The sequence below is a fragment of the Budorcas taxicolor genome, chromosome X (assembly GCF_023091745.1).
Source record: "Budorcas taxicolor isolate Tak-1 chromosome X, Takin1.1, whole genome shotgun sequence".
Classification (NCBI taxonomy): domain Eukaryota; kingdom Metazoa; phylum Chordata; class Mammalia; order Artiodactyla; family Bovidae; genus Budorcas; species Budorcas taxicolor.
Genome location: NC_068935.1, coordinates 44081691 through 44104448, shown reverse-complemented (window position 1 = coordinate 44104448; position 22758 = coordinate 44081691). Strand labels below are relative to the sequence as shown.

Genomic DNA, 22758 nt, shown 5'->3' with positions numbered 1-22758 from the left:
GTAGTGAGAATTATGTGGAGCAGCAGGTAGGAGCCAGCTCACTGGTTCCTTCACAAAAATAACTGTTGTTCAACATCCTTTAAGTGTGTCTTTCATAACTTAGCGGGATCTCCATCTGTTTCCCTCCCATGTCCGTTTCAGTTTCATTGGGAGGATATAGGTCAAATTCCAGCTGGATTACATAGTGGTTCCTAGCACTGGGTCAGCAGTTCTCACTTTTTTTTTCCTTCTTCTAAAATATTGTGTGGACAGCCTTTCACGGGTGTGCAGAGGAAAGTTCATTAGATAGGGTGCTGGGAGACCTGAGTTCCGTCAGCTGTGGGAACTTGCATCAGCAAGCCTCTCTCAGCCTCAGGGGAAAATAAGAGGACTCAATGTAGTGGCCTTGATGTTCCTTCTCAGCTCTCACATTCCGTGATCTGTCCGCGACACTAATATCTAAAAACTAAAGAAAAGCAATGTCAAGGGAATGTGTCTTTCCAGAGAGCAGGGAAAGATATTCTATTTACTTGGCCTCAGAGATAATCTGCTCTTTTCCTTTCTTCCCCCCCATCTATCCCAACACTTTGAAAATTCTGGAGGATTTTCTTTTCAAGGGCTTGGATGTCCAGCTGACTCTTAAGCTTTCTTCTATGTTACTGAATTTTTCAGCCCAGCTGCATAGAGAGATGACAACCTGTTGGAAGCCTGCTTCAGCTCTTGGCTGCCCACGTGTGCATCCCCACAGACCCACGTGCCTCAGAGCATGTGCACAGAAGTTCCCCTTTGCCCTCTCAGGCCCTTTTGTCTCTAAGAGTACACATTCTCTAAAGAGATCTGTAAGCTGGCCATGAAAAAACAATGAGGCTTACAGGCAAGCTTCTCACCCCCCAAGAGTATCAGCCCAGTGACTAACAATTGAGTTTTGCAAAGAGATTCTCAAGGAGAGCCAGAGTTAGGGACAGAATTGTTTAGTCCTTTTTCTGACCCTGGGAAACTTTCTTCTTGGGTGGCAAGGAGAGGAGATTCTTGTGCATTTCACTTCCTGTGTGTGATCTGGATTTCTTTACCTTCCCAATACCTGTGTTAGCTCCTTTTCAAATGTAGGTATGAATGTGTGATATGGGTGAACTATCCTATGGGGGTGAGGGTGGGAATGAGAAGGAAAACTGTCTATTCAATGTGCTGTACCACCACACTCTGTCTCAGGAAATTGTGGTACAAAATGCTCTCAGGCTTCCTTGCCTGGCAGCTCAGGGTCTGTGACGTTCCTCCCTCCATTGTAATGCTCACCGCAAGGCCTTGGCCAGACCTTGGCTTTCAGTGAACCCTAGAGCAAAGCATTTGCCTGCCCTTAGTGAACAAATGTCAAGTATCAGGAGGTACATGACACTAGATTTGTATTTGAATTTTTAATATTTGTCATCATCAAAGTGTGATGATGATGCTAGATCTGGATTAAAATTTTTAAATATAGATCATCATCAAAGTGTAATGATATTAACCGCTCAGGCTGAACTTGACATCACACTGGACATTCGGTACATTTCCTTGGTGGTATATGTTATACAGTTAATCACACTTATAGAATCAGAAACTCTGGGAATGGGGCCCAGCAATCTGTGTTTTAATAAACCATCTCAACTCCTCTTTTCCTCTCCTTCTCTCCCATCTGGATTTTACCAAGTTTTAACTCTTTTAGAAATTCCAAAGTGTCTTTAAAGGGCATTCCTTGATATTTTATGCTTTTTGGCATCCCCTGAATCTCCCTTTATATTACAGGCCCTGTATTTAGAATGAGAAGACACAGCCCATGTTTGCTCTACTTTATTTGAAGTCAAGCAAAAAAAAAAAAAAAAGGACATTTTCTTGCCCTTTAATAATTTTAAGTCTAGACCTTTTCAACACCCCAGTAGCCATTGAAAATATTTTCATTTCTTCCTCCTTCAGTACTGTGGAGGCTTTCAGTACTCTTTCATTCATTCAAAAAATATTCATTGCAGGATAAACAGTGAAATAGATGTGGCACATTTTCCTTTACACATACATTTTAAAGTCAGCCCTGAGTACCTGGCATTTACAGTCTCAGCTGAGCCTTTCTAGAAGAAAGGCTGCTTAAGAGAAGTCATATTTATCTCTATTGCTAGATATATATTAAACATCCATTTTCAATGGTTTCTTACTGAATAGTTTGTGTCCATCTTATTAAAGACTTAAGAGACTGTCATAGTGGTACTTGAGTTAAAAGATTTAGTTTTAGGAAGACCCCACTAGTGATAAAAAGTGCATGTCTAGGGACTTCTCTGGTAGTCCAGTGGTTAAGACTCTCAGAGCTTCCAATGCAGGGGCTCAGGTTCCATCCCTGGTCCTGATGGGGAAACTAAGATCTCATGTGCCACAAGGCTGAGCCAGAAAAAACAATAGGCTGAGTGTGGGGACTGCATCAGTGGAGAAGTGAAGACATGGGCTAGGAATTAAAACTGGACTAGGGCTCATCATCTGGTAAATTAGAAGACACAGTGGAAGAAGTACTAGATATACATGGCCTTGAATCCTGGCTCTGCCACTTGCTAACTGTGCTAACCCGGGGGAGGGTAACTCTTTCCTTATCTGTAAAATGAGGGGATAACAGAAGCTGCATCATGAAGTGGTACAAGAATTAGATTAAATAATCCATGTAGAACCATAAGCACTGTGCCTGCCAATGTATAAGTATTGGACAAATGACATCTGTTACTAAGTAACAATAAGTAAGCCTCTAAGATGCAGCTACTGCTCCTCGCAGATTGCACCACCACCATGATGCCCTTCCCATGTTTGTCTGATCTGAATGACAATGCTGGCCTCTTCTTCCTCTCCTCAGAAGCTCATGACCCCCACCCTGGTTATCTCAGGACATGAGAATCAGTCCCCCACCACATCCCCAAAAAAAGCAAGGTCACCCTGGTCCTCAGTGCAAAGGGAAGGGGAAAGGGGGCAGTGGGAAAGGGGGACTGAAGGATCATTGAGATTGGGGCGGTAGGGGCAATGTGCTGCAGTAGGAATTTCGGAGCTGGGAAAGCTGCCATCAACCGAGCAAGAAATGACCAGAGCCTGAGGTGAGCCTATAACTTAGAGAGAAGAAAAGTGCAGATTTGCGGAAAGGGAAGAAAACGTGTGAGTAGAATTGGAAGAGATGAGTCCAGAATGAAGCATCACTCTTCCCCCTGTATCATGGCCAAGCGGCAATAGATGTGAGACAAGAGTCAGAAATGAGAGGAGAACAAAAAACCCGAACCCTGACTCTGCTGTGTATATGACGGATGAATCTGACAGGTAGTCTAGGATGCAAAGGGACAGTTGTCTCATGGCTGTGAAGCTTAGAACTCTTCCCATAGGGCTGTGATGGTAGCAGTTTCAATGCAAATTTGTTAGACTTGATAAGTGCACTGAGTGTTTATTACATGTGAATTCAATGTATTAGTAGAAAAAAGTGACAATTCCTAGACCTAGTATGAGAGTTTCTGAATATTTTTCCTGCTGGTGTCAGGTTTAAGGGAAAAAATAGCCAAGTAGGAAAGAAATAGCAGGAATTCAGGTTTTGTTTTTTTTTTTTTTTTTGCTCACTGGGGAACATAGGCTTTCCAAACAGGGGTGGAGAGAAGTTAAGTGGCCTGGGTTGTTTCCCAGCTCTGAGTGAGTTGGCTCCAGAACACACTCAATCTCCCTAAGATGGCAGTCTTCAGTTCCAAAATTTTTCTGAGAAACGTACAGACAGTCCTGCGGGGGCTCCTTAAGGAGCTGCTGTAGCCCCAAAGACACATCTAAGGGGATCTTCCCTGTCTCTTTCTAGCCAACCAGTCAGGCACAGGATAGGTGGTCATAAAAGCTTTTGTTGAATGACTCACCTACTGAATGTTTCACAGTGATCTGTCAAAGATGTTGAAGAAAAAGAAAGGTTTATCTATAGATTAAAAGAGACCTGTTTGTGAAGTTCCAGATAAATTCATCAAAGCTGAATTTCTGTGTAGGTATATGTGCTTTGCTTGTGCCCTAATCATGTGTGTCTTAATAATCATGGCTACCATTATGTATATCATGCAGAACACTGGTGTCTCTATACAAGTAGGAGCAGGGCTTCAGGTACTATAGTGCCAAACGATCCCCGGCCCCCTGCCCCCCAAAAAACACACACTAGTATTTTTCCAAACTGAAGTCTAGTTGATTTACAGTATTATTTTTCTCCACCATTAAATTACATCTTCACCAACACTTTTTTTCCACTCTTAAATTTTTGCCAAATCTATAGCTGTAACATGGTATCTTGTGGTTTTCACTTGTGTCCTCTTGAGTGCTTAAGAGTTTGAGAATCTTTTTTTTTTATGCTTATTGCCATTTGTGTTTTCTCTCCTGTGAAAGGCTTGCTTATGCCTTTTGCTCACTTTGGGGGGAATTTCCTTTTTCTTAAATATTTTTTAGATCTTTCTGCATTCCAGATAGGAATCGTTTATGAATATTATATATGTAATATGTAATTATGTATCTGGAGTGATTAACATCAATAAGTCCTCGACTTCACGTTAGAGACCTAAAGACACTCTAAAGATAATTCACACAACGTTGAGACCTAACAGTGTCACGAGTTATTCTACAGTTTTAAGAAAATCTTTCCTTGTGATCAAGCCCCCTAGAGCCTCACAGGAACCTATCTCTTCCCCCAACCTGGGCCTTTCCGTCGTGTTTCAAAGATTAGCAAACTCATGATGCAAGCGCACCAAGGAGGCACTCAAGAAGACCTCCATAAGTGAACAAACGAATGAAGGAAAGAATGTTACTGCGTTGTTAGGTAAAGTGAGGAAAAAAGGAATGTTGGATGGCCGGCTGATTATCGGCCGGCCTCCAGGACGCACAGTGCGGGGAGAGCAGGGGAAGTAGAAGAAGGTGTCTTTATTTACACCTGGTCGTCGCCGCCCAGCGGCTCACAACTTGGTGCGCAGAAGGCAGCGCTGACGGGTCGCGGGTCCGAGGTGGGCGCGGCGGCCCTTTGGGCCCCGCCCCTTCCCGCCCCCCGACGACGCCACGGCCCCGGCCCCGCAGCGGCCGCGCGAGAGCCTGCGCACTGGGGCCCCAGCGCCTGTAGCGGCTCCCGGCTTGGCTGCTCCGAAGATGGCGGAGCGCGCCGGCGGCGGCACATCCTTGAGGGGACTGCGCGAACGAATGGGTGAGCGGGCCGGCGGCTCCCGGGAGTGCCCGGGCCCGTGCGGGACGCGGGCTTCCCGCGGCTTCGGGGACCGTCGGAGCGGGAGAACTTTACTCCGGAGTCGCCTCGCGCGCCGTCGGGTCTTCCCCTCACCCCCGTCGGAGCGCCCCGGGACGGGACGGGTCGCCGAGAGGGGACGCGGGCGGGAGGGGAGACCAGCCCAAGCCCTTCAGCCCGCGGTCCAACTGCCACTGCCGACGGCCGCACCCCCTCCGGCGGGCGGGGCGCGAGAGAACTAACGGACGCTACTGGGGCGGGAGGGCGGGCGCCTGGCACCCGGGAGCCCGAGGACAACCCCGAGCCCCGCCTGTCTTTCGGGGGCGGCGGGCGCCGGGACGGCCCTCTCGGCTCCGGGCAGCCCTGGAGATTCCCCTGAGCCCTCGACGCTCGAGCTTTCTTCGTTTACCATGGTCGGAACCCAGGGCTCTCCGGAGGCTTGACCTCCCGCACCCTCCTGGTTAGGATCTGGTTAAGGTCCTGTAAGGAGGGGGCCTTGAGGGTCTTGATTTGAAATTTGGAATGAGACTTGCCCCCATCCCCCGCTCCTCTTGGCTTGCCTCCTGTAGCACGTGATCGCCAGGATGTCACCTTCCGTGGGATGTCTTGCAGACCCTAGGCTGAACTGAACGAAACTCAGCGCTTCTGGGTGCTTTCTTTTAAACTGGTCTCATCACCAAAGAAATTTTTCTCCCAAATCGTTTATTTTGTAAAATTTGGTAGCGCATGGCTTAGCCCAGGAGACTGCTCCAGTGCTTGAGCTAGTATATGTTGCTTGTGGGAGGTTGCTTTTAGTTCTCGAGCTAGTTTCCTCCTATATGACCTGGAGTAAAACAGTCTTATTGATTTTATTGAAGTCCTTCGGGAATTTTCCATTTGCAGTTAAGAAATTAATTTAGACTGGCTGCAATTGGGTTTATGTTACTTCAGAACGCTTTGAATTAACTCCCCAGAGACTATGTCAGCAGCAAATACACTTTCATTATTGCACAGGGAGAAAAACTCTTCTGTCTTTAGCTTATTATGGTTCACCTACGGGGAGAGTTTGCAATAAATTCAGATTGTTTTATTGTTTATTGGCACCTAAGGTTCTCTGACATTGACTTATTTCACTGATTTAAATTAACCAGCATTCTGGTTAACCGACCCCCCCCCCCAAACGTATTTTTATATTGAACATTGCAAAGTATTTTTAAAATTTTACATGGGACAGTTGCTTGGAATTCACAGTATTTCAAACCAAAAACTTGAAAGCAAAATAAAAAAGGCTTAACCCAGAGCCCTAGTTGACATGTTTGCTGCCCATTTCATATTAGGAATGAAAACATCACATATTAGGGTTTTCAGAGGATCACCTTGATTAGAAAGAACTTTCTTCATGGTCACAGTATTTTCCTGAAGGGGACAAAGGGTCAATGAAATGTGCTGCCACTTTGTGGCAATTGCTACTTTTCTCTTAAACAAATAACAGTGAGTAAACTTTGTTGCTGTTTTAGGCAAAATTCCTTGAATCCCCTTTATTTTTGTTGTTCCCTGATTGGAAATTTCTTTGGTTTCTTTTTTTTTTCTTAATATTTTCTCACTCTCTCCCTGGCCTAATAACATGCAAACTTCAAGTAATAAGGCCATGAACAGAGAGCCTTCGTGTGGGTGGAACAGATCTGCAGGGGACCACACCACTCCAAACTACTCAGCTTTGAAGAAGGGTGGATCCAGGACTGGGCCAGCAGCTGTGTGGGAAGGCTCAGGGATGGGGTTGCTGGAAGACAGTCTGCTGCTAGATACCACTGGCAGCCTACGCTTTGAAGGCTGCATCCAGCAGGAGCTCAAGACTTGTAGCAATTTACCTCTTTTTATTCTGTTACTGAAACAACAGTGAATAGCGCTGTATTCGTTTATCTGTAGCAATTTGGTTTCATGGTATGCTTGTTTCTTGCCACAACCATAGCCCTTCTTAAAATAATTTTTAAAAAACCTTTCAATCATTTTTTTTTGCAATCTGTGCCCTTTGCTAAGGAATAAGAAATACTGTTTCACTAGTTTATGTGGTTTAATGTTTCCAGTTAGTACTGAAGAAAGGTCATGGAGAGGTGGGGCTATAGATTTTATGTGGAACTCTGTGATGTCAAGAACAACAATTGTGGCAGACAGTGTAGAATTGCTAGTAAGTATTGGGATGAATATTTATCATTGATATCTCATAAGGTTAAACATTTTGGGGTGATCATGCTTGGGTGCAGATTTAGGAAGATTATTACCATCCTTGAAATAACTGTCTTAGAAAAATGTTCTTCCTTTCTTGCATTTTGCTTGCTGTAGTAGAGCAGAGCCCTTATGACACAGATTTTGTGTGTGTTGAGGAAGGAGGTTTAGGAGAGAAGCAGAAATTTTCTACTATGTTGAAGTCAGTAATGACCTAAAATGCTTTATGTCCAGAAGGGGCCTCAAAATTTCAATGATATCTTTTAAAAATCTATCAAGTGTAAAACATTCTTTAACTTTAGCATTCTAGTGGCACCTATTTTTGGTTCATTTTATTCTGAGGCTTTTATTGGGTTAGATAGCTGGAATGATTTTTATTTTCTCCTCGTAGAAGGAGAACGGCAGAGTTCCCTGGTGGTCCAGGGGTTAGGACTCTGCTGTCACTGCTGAGGGTTCAATCCCTGGTTGGGGAACTAAATTGCCACAAGCCTTGAGGTGCCACCAAAAAAAAAAAAGAGAGAGAGAGAATCGTTTTCTTTTTGTATTGCTTTTTACACATTTTCTTTAAACTTAGGCTTTTCTTAACCACAGCTTTTTTTTTTGAAAAAAGGTAAATGCTTTATTTTAAAATAATTTCCATTGCTGTATTTCCAAAGTATGTTTTATACCAAAACCCATATATTTCATTTACTTATTGTTGAATAAGTTGTATACATTTAGATCTTAATTCCTTCATTATGGTATTTTAAAAAGAAGTAACCTTAAAATTAGCTGAAGTAGGAGTATTAAAATAAGTCATATAAAGGTTGATGTGGGTTTTATACAGTCTGGTCCTTCATATTTGTGTAATATTTCAAAGTAAAGTTACAATTGAAGTAAGTTCTGGCTTTACCAGTTCCTATCTGTGTGATCTGGGAAAGTTGTATTTAGCTTCAGTTTGCTTATCTGTAAAGAATGAAGAAAATAATACCCACTTTATAGGATTATTATGAGAATTAAATGAGGTAATCAATGAAAACAACTTCATAAATGGTGAAGTGATATACATTATTCATTATGGCAATTTTTTGGAAATACAGATTAAGATTCATAATTCAGTTTTAGTAGTAAAATCTACATGTTTTCTTATTTAATCTCCAGGCAGAAAGTAACTTTTAACTTTAATTTGGAGTTTAGAATTAGTATAAGAGCTATAGAAATACTCTATTGCACCTGTTAAATTCCTCATTGAATAGAGTTGAATGAAATGTTCATTTTGTTAACTCCAGACATGGAGGCTTTCCCCTAGTGTCTGGACATTTTTAGAGCCTGTCCTTTTGGTGAATGTATTTCTTGTCAGTAGGAATTTGGAAGTAAGGGTCTAAAAATCAGATTTGAGGGACGTTTCCTGATTGTCTTATGGTTAGAACTTGGCACTTTCACTGCGATGACCTGGAATCAATTCCCTGGTCAGAGAACTGAGATCCCGCAAACCACCCTGTGCAGCCAAAAAACAAATTAGATTTGATATTATAACCTGTATATGGTGTGGTTCATTATTGCCACAACTACTTTTAAGTTTACTTGTGATTAATAAGATCTTTAAATCTGGTAAAATTGTACATTTTGAGGGAAATTGTCCTTATGGCCAACTAAATTGTGCCAAAATATATGGACTTTCCTTACGTCTTTTAAACAGGAAAACTGAATATGCAAAAGCAACAGTGGTTTTCTCTATGCTCACATAGAAATGTGAGTGGAAGGGGGGTGTGTAGGATGGTTTATTTAACTTATAGACTATATAAGAATTTTCTTAGTACACCAGGACTGAAATTCAGAGAATAATTGTGGTCCACAAAATTGATAAATTACTGAAGAAGTTGAAGAGTCTAATCTTCAATTCAAATTTAGCTAGATCGTGGATTATCTGAGCTGTTTGGTCTCTGGGATTAAAAAAAAAATCATTTCCCCTTTTGAAATGGTGGTATCTATGGCAGCAGTTGTGTCACTTTCAAGGTTACTCTGTAAAATGGCTCCCAGATATCTTTCATCAGTGGCAAGTAACATCTCAGCCCATTCATTCTGAGTACAACTACAGGCCCTCTAGTCTCTTATTTAACTGCCCATCTTCAACTGTTCTGCGTTTTTCTTGATATGTAGAGACCAGAATTGTATGCAGTATCACAGGGGCATGTTTCCTGTGTTTTTATACTAGGGTAGAAGAGAGTTTTCAGTATTATTTTCCAGCTCCTTCCTGAAGATGCCTGCTACTGTGAGGCATTTTCTACAGTCATATATGGAAAGAGTTCAGGGAATTCCCCAATAACTTGTTTTGGTATCATCCACAATTTTAGTTTTTCTTACTTTCCCTCAAATTTTGCTCCCACACTCTTTTATACTTCACCCTTATTGAAGTTTATTTACCATTTTCTACCTGTTTAGACAAGATGTGTTAATTAATATTTATTAACTTGATATTTTCCTACCTCGAAAAATACCATCCCATTGGAACTTCTTTGAATGTTTCTCCACCTTCACTGTGCATCAGAATAGAGCTTTTAGCAACTGCAAAGGCCTGGGCCCCACACTCAGAGAGTGGAAATGGGGAGGGGAAAGCATTGCTAATTTTTTTTTTTTAAACAATTTGGGTGACTCTACTGGGGAGCCAGGGTAGATAGCCCCTGATCAAGGTAATTTATAAATGTTCTCCTTAATATTGGGCCCAATCTTTGAGGCTCTCACTGTTGACACTTTTGCTTCCAAATTCAAACCCATAAACTCCAAATCTTTTTTTAAATTCGCCCAATTCATGGCGAAACATTTTTTCCGAATCCTTGCCCACTCAGTTTTCCTAGGCATTTTTGAGATCTGTTACTCATTAGCTCTGATTCACCCACCAGCTCATGCTGCTGCTTCCACTGACAACTCTGTGCACAGATAGGCTGGCGTGTCTACAGTAAACAGTGTTAATTCTTTGTTGAATTATTGTTGAACATCATAGGTATTCAGTATGTCTTTGCTGACCCAGAGTCATCTGTCATGCTTTCTAGAAGAGATGCTATCCTTTATTCTCAAGATACAATTTGCCACCTCTGGATTAGCTGTTTGTCTTCTTAATATTTAATCCCTTTCCTTTATCTCTCTGTATTTTAGTTGCTGCTGCTAATGCCATTGCTGAAGAAAGACGAAGTCAAGGTAGCTTTAGTTCTCTTCTGTCCCAGCCTTCAAATATAAAATCACCATTTAAGCCAGGTATAATTTCTAGAGTACTTTGATAGATGTCAAAGTGTTATATCCTTTAAGTTTGATATCCTATTAATATCTAATTATTTTCTTTTCTTTTTTTTAGTAATAGATGGCTCTGTGCTTAAAAATGACATAAAACAAAGATTAGCAAAGAAGCGGAGAGAAGAGAAAAAAAGACAAGATGATGGTATTTTTAAAATTAATTTTTATTAGAGTATAGTTATTTTATAATGTTGCATCAGTTTATACTGTACAGCAAAATGAATCAGGATGATGGTATATTTTAGACTTAAAATCAAAATGAATAAATTTTACATTAAGATTACATATTTTCAAAGTGGTTTTACTTTTTAATCTTTTCTTAATAGTATATGTTATACAGTATGTGTTACTGTCTTTTTACTTTATGTGTTATATTGGATTAAAAGCATATACTAAATGAGATAAAGAAGATCTGTGAAAAATATTTGGCCTAATTGTTTTATTTTTGAAATAGTAGTTTCTGTTAGCCTTAATTTTCTGAAAACTAAAGTATGAACATTTTTTCAGCATTTGTAGAAACAAGCAAAATGGGAATTTCAGTAAAAATGACTCTGAAAACAAAAATGAAGGAATTCCCTGGAGGTCCAGTGGTTAACCCTGTGTTTTCACTGCCGGAGGCCTGGGGTTCAATCCCAGATTTGGGAACCAAGATCCCACAAGCCATGGCGTGGCCAAAAACATAAATGAATTTGCTAAAAGTTTTACCATAGATATGGTATCTTTCACTGATTGCTATACTTTCTCAAGTGTGACTTTGTATTAATTAAGATCTAAGAATCCTCCAATTAAAATAAATAAATTTATATTAAAAAATAATATTCTTTTCTAAAAGAACCATAATCTTGAGAGAATGCTTTTTCAGCTGTGTATTTTCCTCATCTGGCCCTGTAAATCCACTGCAGAACTAGTGCTCACCTTCATTCAAATGGAATAGCAGTTGTCTGTTTTGGTGAGGAGCAGTTTCTTCCTGTAGCTCTTTAGAAGAGTATTTTTACAACTGCATGGATGCTCTCCAGGCTTTAGTGAGAGGAAATTTGAATGTAGGAAAACATGCTGGTCAGTAATATGGTATGTGCCTAAGCCCATGAAGGTCAAATTGGCATGCTTAATATGTTCTGTTTAGATGAGGCCTTTAAAAATAAGTTTCGTATTAGAAGGAAAAAAGCCATATATTCTGGCCATGTGTTTTTTAATTCTTATTTTAATGTACAGCATATTAATCTGATGGGGTTTGACTTCAGCTCAAGTCAGCAGAAACATCACATGAAAGAAAATATTTCTTTTGAATTTGGAATTTTAGTTTGGATAGGAGAGTCATTTAAGCCAATTCAGTTCTCAGGAGTTAAATGAACACCCAGTGGAAATGATTCTTTCGTGGCCATCTCTGGTCATTTATATAATAAATCTTTAGTTATTAGCACAGGTTATGTTATTTTTAAGAAAGAGAATAAAATACTTTAACTTTCCTTCTCTGTAATGTGGAAAACTTAAACATTTTCTTGGCTCTTACCTTGCATTTGGAATATTTCAGCTAATAAAGAGACACAGCTACTTGAAAAAGAAAGAAAGTCTAAGATTGTATATGAAAAACAGATGGAAGAAAAACAGCGAAAGCTGAGGGAACAGAAAGAAAAAGATGAACAACGGAGAATATCTGCAGAAAAAAAAAGAAACGAAATGTTAGAGGAAGAAAGGGTACGTGTTTTTCTTCTTTGTTAATCAGATGATACACTGTGTTGCCTGGTTCTGCAGTACTTTTTTCTTAGCCCTTCTGTGCTTTTATTGTAACCGATCCCGATTATTCTGGAACGAGTACCAGTTCTTCTTTGGTCTTTGCTTAAACATTAGTGCCTCTTGCCCCATCCTGCTCTGAGGCCTGAGTTTAGGCTTAGTAACTGAGGTGAAGACGAGCCTTGCGCATCCAGGGAGAGAGCCCTGTGTGCCTGCAGGGTGCCTGCAGCCTGGGCTTTGTTCTGAGGCGCTTTCTCTCCTACCAAAGGTGTTGTCCCATTGCCTAGTATTCACCCGTCCACTATCAGGCCCTCTCTGGTAGGGCCCCTCTGCCCCTGACTGGTCTGCTTCTCACCACTCCACTCATTGTGTGAGTGGCAGAGCCCAGCCGGATCAGAGCCTTCCACTCTCCCATGGTTCCCTGCCTCCCTTTTGTTTGCTCTCTCTCGCTCTCCCCTTATTGTTCCTTTCTTGGTCCTCTTGTGGCCTTGCTCTCTTCCTATCTGGACTCTGGGTGTCTTTGGCACTCTGTTGATACGAGTCACTACCTTTGTCCTGCCCTCTCTTTCCCTCCCTGTCCCTCTTCAGTCAGTTTGCCTTTGGCTGTTTCTCTGTGGGCATCTGGTTAGCTGTCTCAATTTGTAGGATTCTCTCTGACACCAAGTTTTTCTCCTGTAGGTTGTTGCAGATCTTTAATGAGTGTCCTTGGCTCCTTTGGAATTGGCATGTTCCATCCTATTCTTCACTGTCATTCTCTCTTTCTCTTTGTCCCAGTGCCCCTCAAGTGTCCCTGAGGCTCTTTGTCTGACTCTGGCCCTTTTTCTCCAATAGCACCCCCTTTTTCTTTCTACTTTCTTTGTCTTAGCTTCTCCCTCCTTTTTGCTCCCATCTTTGCCAGTTTCTGCCATGGTTCTCTCAGTGTGTGGGTTTTTATCCTCTCCCTGTCTTTTTTTCCCCTGTTGCTCTAATTTTAGAATATTTTTTCTTTCCTTTTCCCTTTGTTTCCATTTCTCTCCCAAGAGCCCTCTTCTCTGTATCTTTCTCTGGTGCTCACTTTTCTTCCTAACTTTTACACACAGTTGGCTCTTGAAAATGCCTCACCGCCCCACCCCCCCCAACTCCTTATCCCATCGGTGAATCTTGTTTATTTTAGGGTTACTCCTGTGGTGTTTCTTCCCTGTCCATGGTTCACTAGCACCTTCTCTGTCTTTTCCCCCACATTCCAGTATTTAATGAATTCTCATTCAGAACTTGTATCACTCTATCTTCCTCTGTGAAATGTCTCTTTAAAACTACTTCTCTGTGGTGAAGAAGAGTGAAGGCCAGAGAGACTGAACTTAATAAAGACAGAACCAAAGAGAGTAAAATAGGAAACTGTTGGGTCAGGAAAGGTCCCTGGAGGACAGAGGGAGAGCCCCAAGGACTGCGAGTAGAAAAGACCATCTTAGGAAACAAGGAACCTGAGAGAGAACACAGGGAGGGAAGAAGCAACAAAATGGCAGTGTAGACAGGGTGGGAGCCAGGGAGAGAGCACCAGACAAGAACCCAGAAGACCAGGAGAAAGCTCCGTGCGGGAGAGCCCTAGACAGAGCAGGGACTGATCATCACTGAGGAGGCTGCACATAGAAAAAGAGAATGATTCAGTAGAGCAGGGTAAAACCTCAGACTCAGTGGTGGTGAGGAGGGGTGAGTGTGGACGGGGGCACATGGGAAAGAGGACAGGAGCTTGCACATGAGCCACAGATGCCAGAAGGAACCTGAAAGAGCATGGAGGGTCAGCACATCTGGAAACACCACAAGAGAGCTTAGGAGAGAGGTTTTAATAATGCAAGAATATTCTCTTTTTAATCTTTATTATACTTCTGGGGTGTCTAAGTAATTTAGAACAACTTCCTTTCTGTTAGAAAATATAATTTAAAATATTGTCATTAGATAAGTTCCATTTTAAAATTGCAGTTGCTTTTCTCCTCAGAGGATATGGCTGGCTCCATTTTCCTAATATGTTCACCCTCTAAACTGTGGGAACATTGTAAGGATGATGTTGCTATGAAGCAGTTGTTGTCAGGGAAGAATAGAAAACTTTCTGGCTCTGAGGTTGATTTGCTTACGCGAGTAGTCCATGGTACGTCACAGCACAGAGATGAGGAATAGAAAACTGCAACTCATTTCTGACAGTGGCGCTGTTTTGCCATTGTGTAGCATTTGCATTCGCAGACCTGTTATCCTGCGTGGTTTAGACTAAAGCTGAGGTCAAGACAAACACACCTCTTTTTAAAAATTTGATTAGTTAACACCAGGATTTAAGAAGTTAGAAATGTGGATACAATAGATGATCTGGCATAGTTTCACTTATATGTATTAGTTGATTTTTTATCCTGCCTCATTCTACAAAGAATTTAAGGTATATTTTAAAAACTATATACCACAACCAGATGAGAAAATAAATGTTTGAGGGAATCAAGCAGAAGGGGGAATTAAAGTAAGAAAATAATAAAACATAAGGTATGATTAGCATACATCAAAGCGTACTACTCAGTCCTTGTATAGTTGCTGGAATAGGCTACACCTTTATTTCTAAATTTCCTAATGTTACAAGCAAAGAGGGAAGCATGGTCAGTTTCTCGATTCATATCCATAAGATTAAAACCTACTTAGTTGGGAAAGTATGGATTCATACCTGAGATGTTTCCAATTTTAACTTTTCTCCTTTATAAAAAAAATTTTGCCTGATTAAAAAATTTGGTGGTAGGGGTATTTTATAACTGATAGATCAGAATTGTACTAGTGAATATAATACATACGTAAGCATTTATTGGCTTTTATTTTAAATAGGAGAAATTCAAAGCCGTCCTTCATCGTACACTGGAAAGGAGCAGCCGCATTGACCGTCAAAACAGATGGTCGTGGGGAGGCTATACAACAGTAAATTCCCAAAATAAGACCGGTAATTAATACAATTGCTAAACTTTTAAGTTTATTCATTTTCACATGTAAATATTAGCTGTTAGTATAAGGTTGCATTTTCAAAGGGTTTTCAGCTTTGTATCCTAAGTGAAAACACTGCCATGTATTCTTTGCCATGCATTTAAATTTGTGTCATGTGAGATTGCCAAAGAAACAGGTGAAATTTTATAATAACTTTATTTTATACAGTATATCCAAAATCTTACCATTTAAACTTGTAATCTTTGTAAAAATGAATAATAATTGATAAGCTTTGCACACCTTTGTCCAGTGCATATTTTAAAAATAAATTGCCCTGTTTACTAATGATGTATTATAATTTTTCCTATGTGTGGATATAATTCTAAGCAATTGCATAAAATGTAAGTTAAATTTCCATAATTTATAAGGAATGATCGACAGTGAGCATTGCGTACCTAATTAATACATGTTTATGCTCTGTATAAGTACATCATGAGCTCATCTTGTTTCAGCTAATGATGCTTTTTTAAATATGAGTACAGTAAATCTTGTATCTTTTCTCAGTCAACAAACATTCTACATCTACTGAAAAGCTTGAGCAGGGGACTTGTGGATTACATAGACAAATGTCATCTACTGGTCTTCAAAATTCTGTTGCCAAGAGTAAGTATTTATTTCATGTATTTTACTGAGTTTCAAACCAGTGAAATCAAGTCTTTATATGTATTCCTACAGTACCACTTACTCTTTAGATCATAGGATATTTAGATTTATTTTAGAAGAGCACCGCGTTGTTTCGCAGTAGAGATGGTGATTACTTTTTTGTATTTTCATCAGTATAAATTTGTTTCTTTTTTTAAATTAAAAAAAATTTTTGGCTGGGTCTTTGTTGCTTCTTGGGCTTTTCTCTAGTTTCAGTGAGTAGAGGCTACGCTCTCATTGCAGTGCATAGGCCCCTCATTGTGGTGGCTTCCCTTGTTGTAGAGATGAACCCTAGGCGCACGGGCTTCAGTAGCTGTGGCACATGGGCTCAGTAGTTGTAGTTCCCCAGGCTCCAGAGCACGGGCTCAGTAATTGTGGCACACGTACTTAGTTGCTCCAAAGCATGTGGGATCCTTCCAGATCAGGAATCCAATCCATGTCCCCTGCATTGGCAGGCAGACTCTCCACCACTGTGCCGCCAGAGAAGCCCCTTGTTTCTTGGTTTGTGTACTAATGGTATCAGATGGGTTTGTTGGGCTCAGGTAGCCCAACAGCTATGAAATATATTTTGACCCAAAGACATTGCCATTGACAGAATAATTTATTTTAGAATTAATCCATATTCTGTCTAACCTAAAACTGAAATCCATTTTTCCAGAAACTAGAGTAGTCCATTCAATTTCCATTAAGTTTCATGAATATTACCTAATTTAAGAAAAATAATAGTATATATATAGCAGTGGACAAGTTGATCTGCTTCAATATATGTAAAGTTGACAAGCAAGTTACCTTCCTGTTTTATAATTATGACCCCAAGAAATTCAGTGATTTCCATTCCACCCTGCTCTTCTGTGGTTTATATTTTCATCATCTGATCATAATTTTTTGGTCATTCGATCATGGTTTTAAACGGTTTTAAACTGTACATTCCACTAACAAGTCTGTTTTTCCCCAAAGCAAATAAAGTGGTTTTTAACAGTGTTAATGAGAGAGTATTTCTAAGCTGTACTTGACAACTCTTTGTAGAGGTAATGCAGTGCTCTTTAAAATAAAATAAAACTTATCTACTGCAGATACTTAAAATACATTTTGCTCCTGGTGTTTGCCCTTTTAATTAGCACTCCTTAGTTTCTTGACCAGGAATTGAACATGCACCCTTGGCAGTGAAAGTGTGGAGTTCTAACGACTGGAGCACCAGGGAATTCCCTAGCATTCCTTACTTTTTTTTTAAAAAAAATCTTGACCTGAGTGTGTTAGTGACCATATCTGGCTTATACTACATGGTGCTTCTCGCTGATAGTTGAGATGGATTAGATAACTATACCCATCAAAAAAAATCCTTTTTCTTTCCAGAGAAAAAAAACAGACATGATCTTTGCAGGAAAAAGACATGGCAAACATATTCCACTTCATTCCCTCAAACTTGGCTGTAGAAAAGATATACAATTTTTTACCTTGTGAATTGAAACAAAGGCATAATTATAGTTTGAATTAAAAATGTTTCTTTTGTGTTATTAGGTGTCTGAGCATTTTTTGAGCATGCTGATTGCTCTAAAATTCCAGTGTGGAAAAAGATTCTGGATATCATTTAAAGCATATAATTAGTTAATTGTAGTGGTGATTAACTTAGTGGGAAAGATTTCCATTTTTGTCTAAATATATGTTGAAAAAGGATTTTTTGTTTTGTTTATACTTAAATTACATCATTTGTACTTTTAGAACTCTTAAAATTTTCAACAATGAACTTGAGAGATCTTTCGTTCTTTGTCAGTTTTGACACATCTCATTTTCTCTTATAATAAATAGTCCAGCAGAAGTTGATCCACTTTCCATCATTAACCTTAGTATGCTTTTCCAGAGCACTTTTACATATAGCCAAGGGAAGATTTTCTCTAGCACCTTGCTTATCATATAATAAAATTAATTTATTATTCACAAATTCAATCCTTTAGAAAAATTAGATAACATTCATTGCAATGTCATATTTGTATACTTTCATTTTATTTTAATTGTTTCATAAGTGTTGACCCTGTTTTACTATCTAACTGATTAGAGGAATTAGCAAAGATTTCTCCACAGACATTTCTTACATTTTTATTATAGTGAGCCAACGCTAGTGTGTTTTCATTAATATGTGTATGTGCTATATTAGTGAAACATGTAAAGAAAAGGGACAGGTGATGACTTTCAAGTTAGTAATGAGTTAAATTGCACTGAAGAAACAATTCCAAGTAATTTTTTAAATGATATCTTCACTTGTTTTTAATCCAAGAAGGTATATGTGGAAGATACTTTATGAAATAACTTGCTTTATAGTATATTACACACTCTGAAATGATTAATGCTGTAATTAATGATTCCACGGAAAATAAAATCAATATTTTCACTGGCTTACCTTTGTAAAATCCCTTCAAACTGAAATAAAACCTGTTCAATCCAGAGAGATGAACATTTCAAACTCAAATGAAGTTCATAATCTAACCTGTGATATTTTAAATAGCTTGCTTTATATTTTAATTAAAAAAAATATGTTTGGCTCTGCTGTGTGTGCAGCATGCAGGATCTTAGTTCCCTGACTGAGGATCAAACCTCTGTAGTGAAAATACAGCCTTAATCACCAGGGAAGTTCCTAAATAACCTTTCTTTAAATCGTAACTGATTCAAATAATCTGTTTTTCTTCTACTCAGTGCTGACTTACCATAACTTTACACTATTTTGTCATTTCTTGCAATGTGATAGTAAGGGATAGGTGATCTCATCATATGATCGAATTGATTACATTTCTGTGGATTGTGCTATGCAATTACATTATCAGTTCTAGAATTTTCAAATGATGCTACATTATCAGCATTTACTTTAATCTATAGCTCCCCAAAAGAATTCTTGTTTTCTTCTTTTGGCCACTCGGCTTGTGGGATCTTTGTTCCCTGACCAGGGATTGAACTCTTGGCAGTGACAGCACAGAGTCCTAACTCATGAACTGCCAGGGAATTCCCCAAAGGGTTCTTCTTTAAACAGACTTCCATCAGTATTTTGAGCTGGAATATTTAAAGTGAAGTGGAAGTGTCTACACAAAAGGGATTATTTTCCCATATGACTAGTTTGGGTTGCTAACATTGAGACATCTGTGCCAAATATTAGTTACTATTTTTATTTTAAAAATACTAGTTGAGAGAATTCCTTGACAGTCTGGTGGTTAGGACTCGATGCTTTCACCTCTTTGGCCTGGGGTTCAATCTTTGGGGAACTAAGATCCTGCAAGCCATGCAGCACAGCCAAAAAAATGAAACTCATTAAAACTAAAGTGTATAAATTAGTTTAGTGATAGATGTCATGCAGCCAATTAAAATAAATTTATTAAAAAAATAGATGTCATGGACTGTGTCTAAAATTATACATTGTGTATTCCTAATTTGGGAACTTTGATATTGTTAGTCAGTATGAGACATTTTCTCTCTTTTTATTATTTCCTAGATAATTTTATTTCTCTTTAGATAACTTAAAGAGTAACCTGGTTTTAACTTTGGGCATGTAGAATCTCTTCATAATTCTTGAAATTTAAAAAAAATTCTTACAAGGAAGAGTAGAGAAGATTAAAAAAAATGTTGGGAAAAAAGGAGTGGCTCACTCCTGAAGGAAGCTGTTTAAACAGCTTGTAAATAGTAATGTTCCTGGACTTCTCTGGCAGTCCACTGGTTAAGACTCCATGCTCCTAATGCAGGGGGTGCGGGTTCAATCTCTGGTTGGGGAACTGAGATCCCACATACTATGTGGCATGGCCAAAATGTTTTCCTAATTTTCTTAAAGAGTATTATTTCTTTGCCTTTGATCTCCAGAAACACCAGAAAAGAGACGAAGTTCATCTTTGAATAGAAGATGTAGCGGACTGCATTCATCTACAGAAACAGAACAAGTGGAAGAAAAACGACCTGGTTAGTTATTTCTAAGTTCCAGTCTTAACTGGTGGTTTGAATGTGTTCTATTTATGTCAACATTCAGCTGCTTGAGAAGCCATTCCAGAACATTGGAAGCTAAAATATCCCTTCTTTAACTAAAAAATATACTTTGGTGACATGCTTATTTGGCTGAAGCTAGAAGAATCTCTTTATTATTTTTTTTTTCTTTTTCCCAAAACTGAATTTTATTGGAAGGTCTAGTTCTCATTAAGTGTCATACAACAATAAAATATATAATTTTGCCATGAAGCAGAGACTCAAACCATAGAATGCTGGTATAGATAGATTTGTCCTGAAGCACTTCATTCCTTCGAACATTTCATTAGTTCGTATATAGAAAATAAAAGGAAAGTGAAGTCGCTCAGTTGTGTCCGACTCTTTGTGACCCCATGGACTGTAGCCTACCAGGCTTCTCTGTCCGTGGGATTCTCCAGGCAAGAATACTGGAGTGGGTTACCATTTCCTTCTCCAGGGGATCTTCCCGACCCAGGGATCGAACCTGGGTCTCCTGCATTGGAGGCAGATGCTTTAACCTCTGAGCCACCGGGAAGCTCTAAATTACTGGCCACATTTTGAACTTCAGAGCTTTGCTGCTTCACAGCATAATCCACGTCTATCCTTTGGGGGTGTATTCACTGCTGATCATTACACACAAGATTTCAAAATTATTACTGAACTACTTGTTTATTTAAAGTTGTTTCTGACACCTTTCCCTTAAGTTTTCCCTATTAAACATGATCCTTTTTGTTTCATAACAAACTGTTCACTTACAGAGGATTCAGGTCACATCCTGTTAAAACAAATGTCATTGTGGCAGGGATCTTCATGAACTTAAAAGTTTATTGGAGCAAGCGCTCAGCCGGTAAAGAATCCGCCGGCAATGAGGGAGACCTGGGTTTGATCCCTGGGTTGGGAAGATCCCCTGGAGAAGGAAAAGGCACCCACTCCAGTATTCTGGCCTGGAGAATTCCATGGACTGTATAGTCCATGGGGTTGCAAAGAGTCGGACGTGACTGAGCAACTTTCACTTTTGGAGAAGGAAATGGCAACCCACTCCAGTACTCTTGCCTGGAAAATCCCATGGACTGTAGCCTACCAGGCTTCTCAGTCCATGGGGTCGCAAAGAGTTGGACACGACTGAGCGACTTTCCTTTCCTATTTACAGCAAGATTTACTTAATTCACTCAGTCCCTGGGAGCTAGTGGCAATGAACTTGACAAATGTGACTGTCAGTGACATATATCTGGAGAAATATGTCAGAGTGCTTTTGTCATTTACAACTTTTTTCTCCACATGTGAGTTTCTCCATAGAGACTCCATACATTGGGTATGGTAATAGATACATTACCTGGATCCCCGCATTGGGATTATTGTGGTATGCTGGGCCTTTGCCTGTCTATTCAGGTCTTATCTTCCCTAACAGTGCAGTCCCATCAGGTGGCAGTGTTTGGTCCTGTTATGTATGTGTGGTTCTCAATTGCCTCTGCTTTTAGGTTGGGATACTTATCATTTAGAGCAGTTCACATTGCTCTTTCTTGCTTTCTTCATTTATTTGTGAAACCTCAAACTGAGTCCTTTCTGTTTGTTCTGATCATTTAGTTTGTTAGCTATGTACCTGTCTTTGGGAGAATACTTTAATTGGTTGCATGCACATCCCAACAAAAGTGTCAGTAGCCAGGAACAAAAGTACTGCTTCATTAGTAGTTTAATAGCAATAATCCAGGTAATAAGCATAGGATAGAGTGCCTGAAAATGTTAGCATTTGTGCTTAAAAAGTTAGGTTGTATCACTTAAGTTTTTACAGAAAGGCATAAAAATAATTTGAATCAATACTTTGCAAATGAGTGAGTCTGCACAACATTTTATGTTGTATATTTATTTTACGATGGCAAGCATGGTGGAGTAGTTATCAGGGTAATTTATAGGATGAGATGGTTTTTTTAAATTTTAAAACTATGGGTTTCTTGACCTGTGCTTAAATATATCACAGTATTATAAAAAGGGCTGGATTTTAAGTACATAGGAAAACCTAAATAATATCAAGAGAGAAAGCCAACCTTCTTTTTTTCTTAAAATGTGGAAGAATAACATTGAGTGGCTCTTTAGCTTTTAATTAAGAACATAAAGATTGTTAGTAAAATAGGGACTTCCCTGGCAGTCCAGTGTTTAACACTTTGCCTTCCAATGCAGGGGGTCCAGGTTTGATCCCTGTTCAGGGAGCTAAAAATCCCATATGCCTTGTGGCTAAAAAAACCGAAACATAAAACAGAAGGAATATTGTAACAAATTCAGTAAAGACTTTAAACATGGTCCATGTAAAAAAAAATGTTTAAAAGAAGATTGTTGGTAAAACAGATTTTCAGGGTTATGGGTCACATATCGTGTTAAATATGCCTCTGAGTAGTAAGTCCTCAGTCATAGAGAGCTCTAATGCATTGTTCCCATCCTTTTTCTCCTTTTTTCCTCCACTTTTTCCTTTCCAGAATATATCCCGCCCCCTTTCCTTGTTTTTCGGTTAACATCCATATGATTAGTGAACCAAAGTGCTATCATAGACTTTGTTGTAGTGCAGCTTTATTTCTCCTGATTCGAATTCCTGACTTTGCTTCTGCCTAGTTGTATGTGTGTCAAATTATTTTCTGCCCATCTCTCCCCAGTGTATTGTGAGGTATTCTAATTCGGTTCAGTTCAGTTTAGTTGCTTAGTCATGTCTGACTTTTTGCAACCCCATGAACTGTAGCACGCCAGGGTTCCCTGTC

At 39.5% G+C, this 22758-nt stretch overlaps 1 protein-coding gene and 1 non-coding gene across 2 annotated transcripts in view; one reads left to right on the top strand and one right to left on the bottom strand.

Annotated features, from left to right (window-relative positions):
• Positions 1-5104: 5104 nt before the first annotated feature.
• Positions 5105-22758, top strand: part of MAP7D3 (MAP7 domain containing 3) — a 34754-nt gene continuing 17100 nt past the window's right edge. The window contains exons 1-7 of the mRNA XM_052662623.1: positions 5105-5179; positions 10550-10648; positions 10746-10829; positions 12216-12379; positions 15248-15359; positions 15905-16003; positions 19880-19979. Of these exons, the coding sequence (XP_052518583.1) occupies positions 5125-5179; positions 10550-10648; positions 10746-10829; positions 12216-12379; positions 15248-15359; positions 15905-16003; positions 19880-19979 (713 nt within the window). The 5' untranslated portion in view covers positions 5105-5124. The remainder of the gene's footprint in view (positions 5180-10549; positions 10649-10745; positions 10830-12215; positions 12380-15247; positions 15360-15904; positions 16004-19879; positions 19980-22758) is intronic.
• On the bottom strand, positions 20477-20549 carry TRNAW-CCA (transfer RNA tryptophan (anticodon CCA)). The gene has a single exon. It is a non-coding gene; the product is annotated as a tRNA-Trp (tRNA).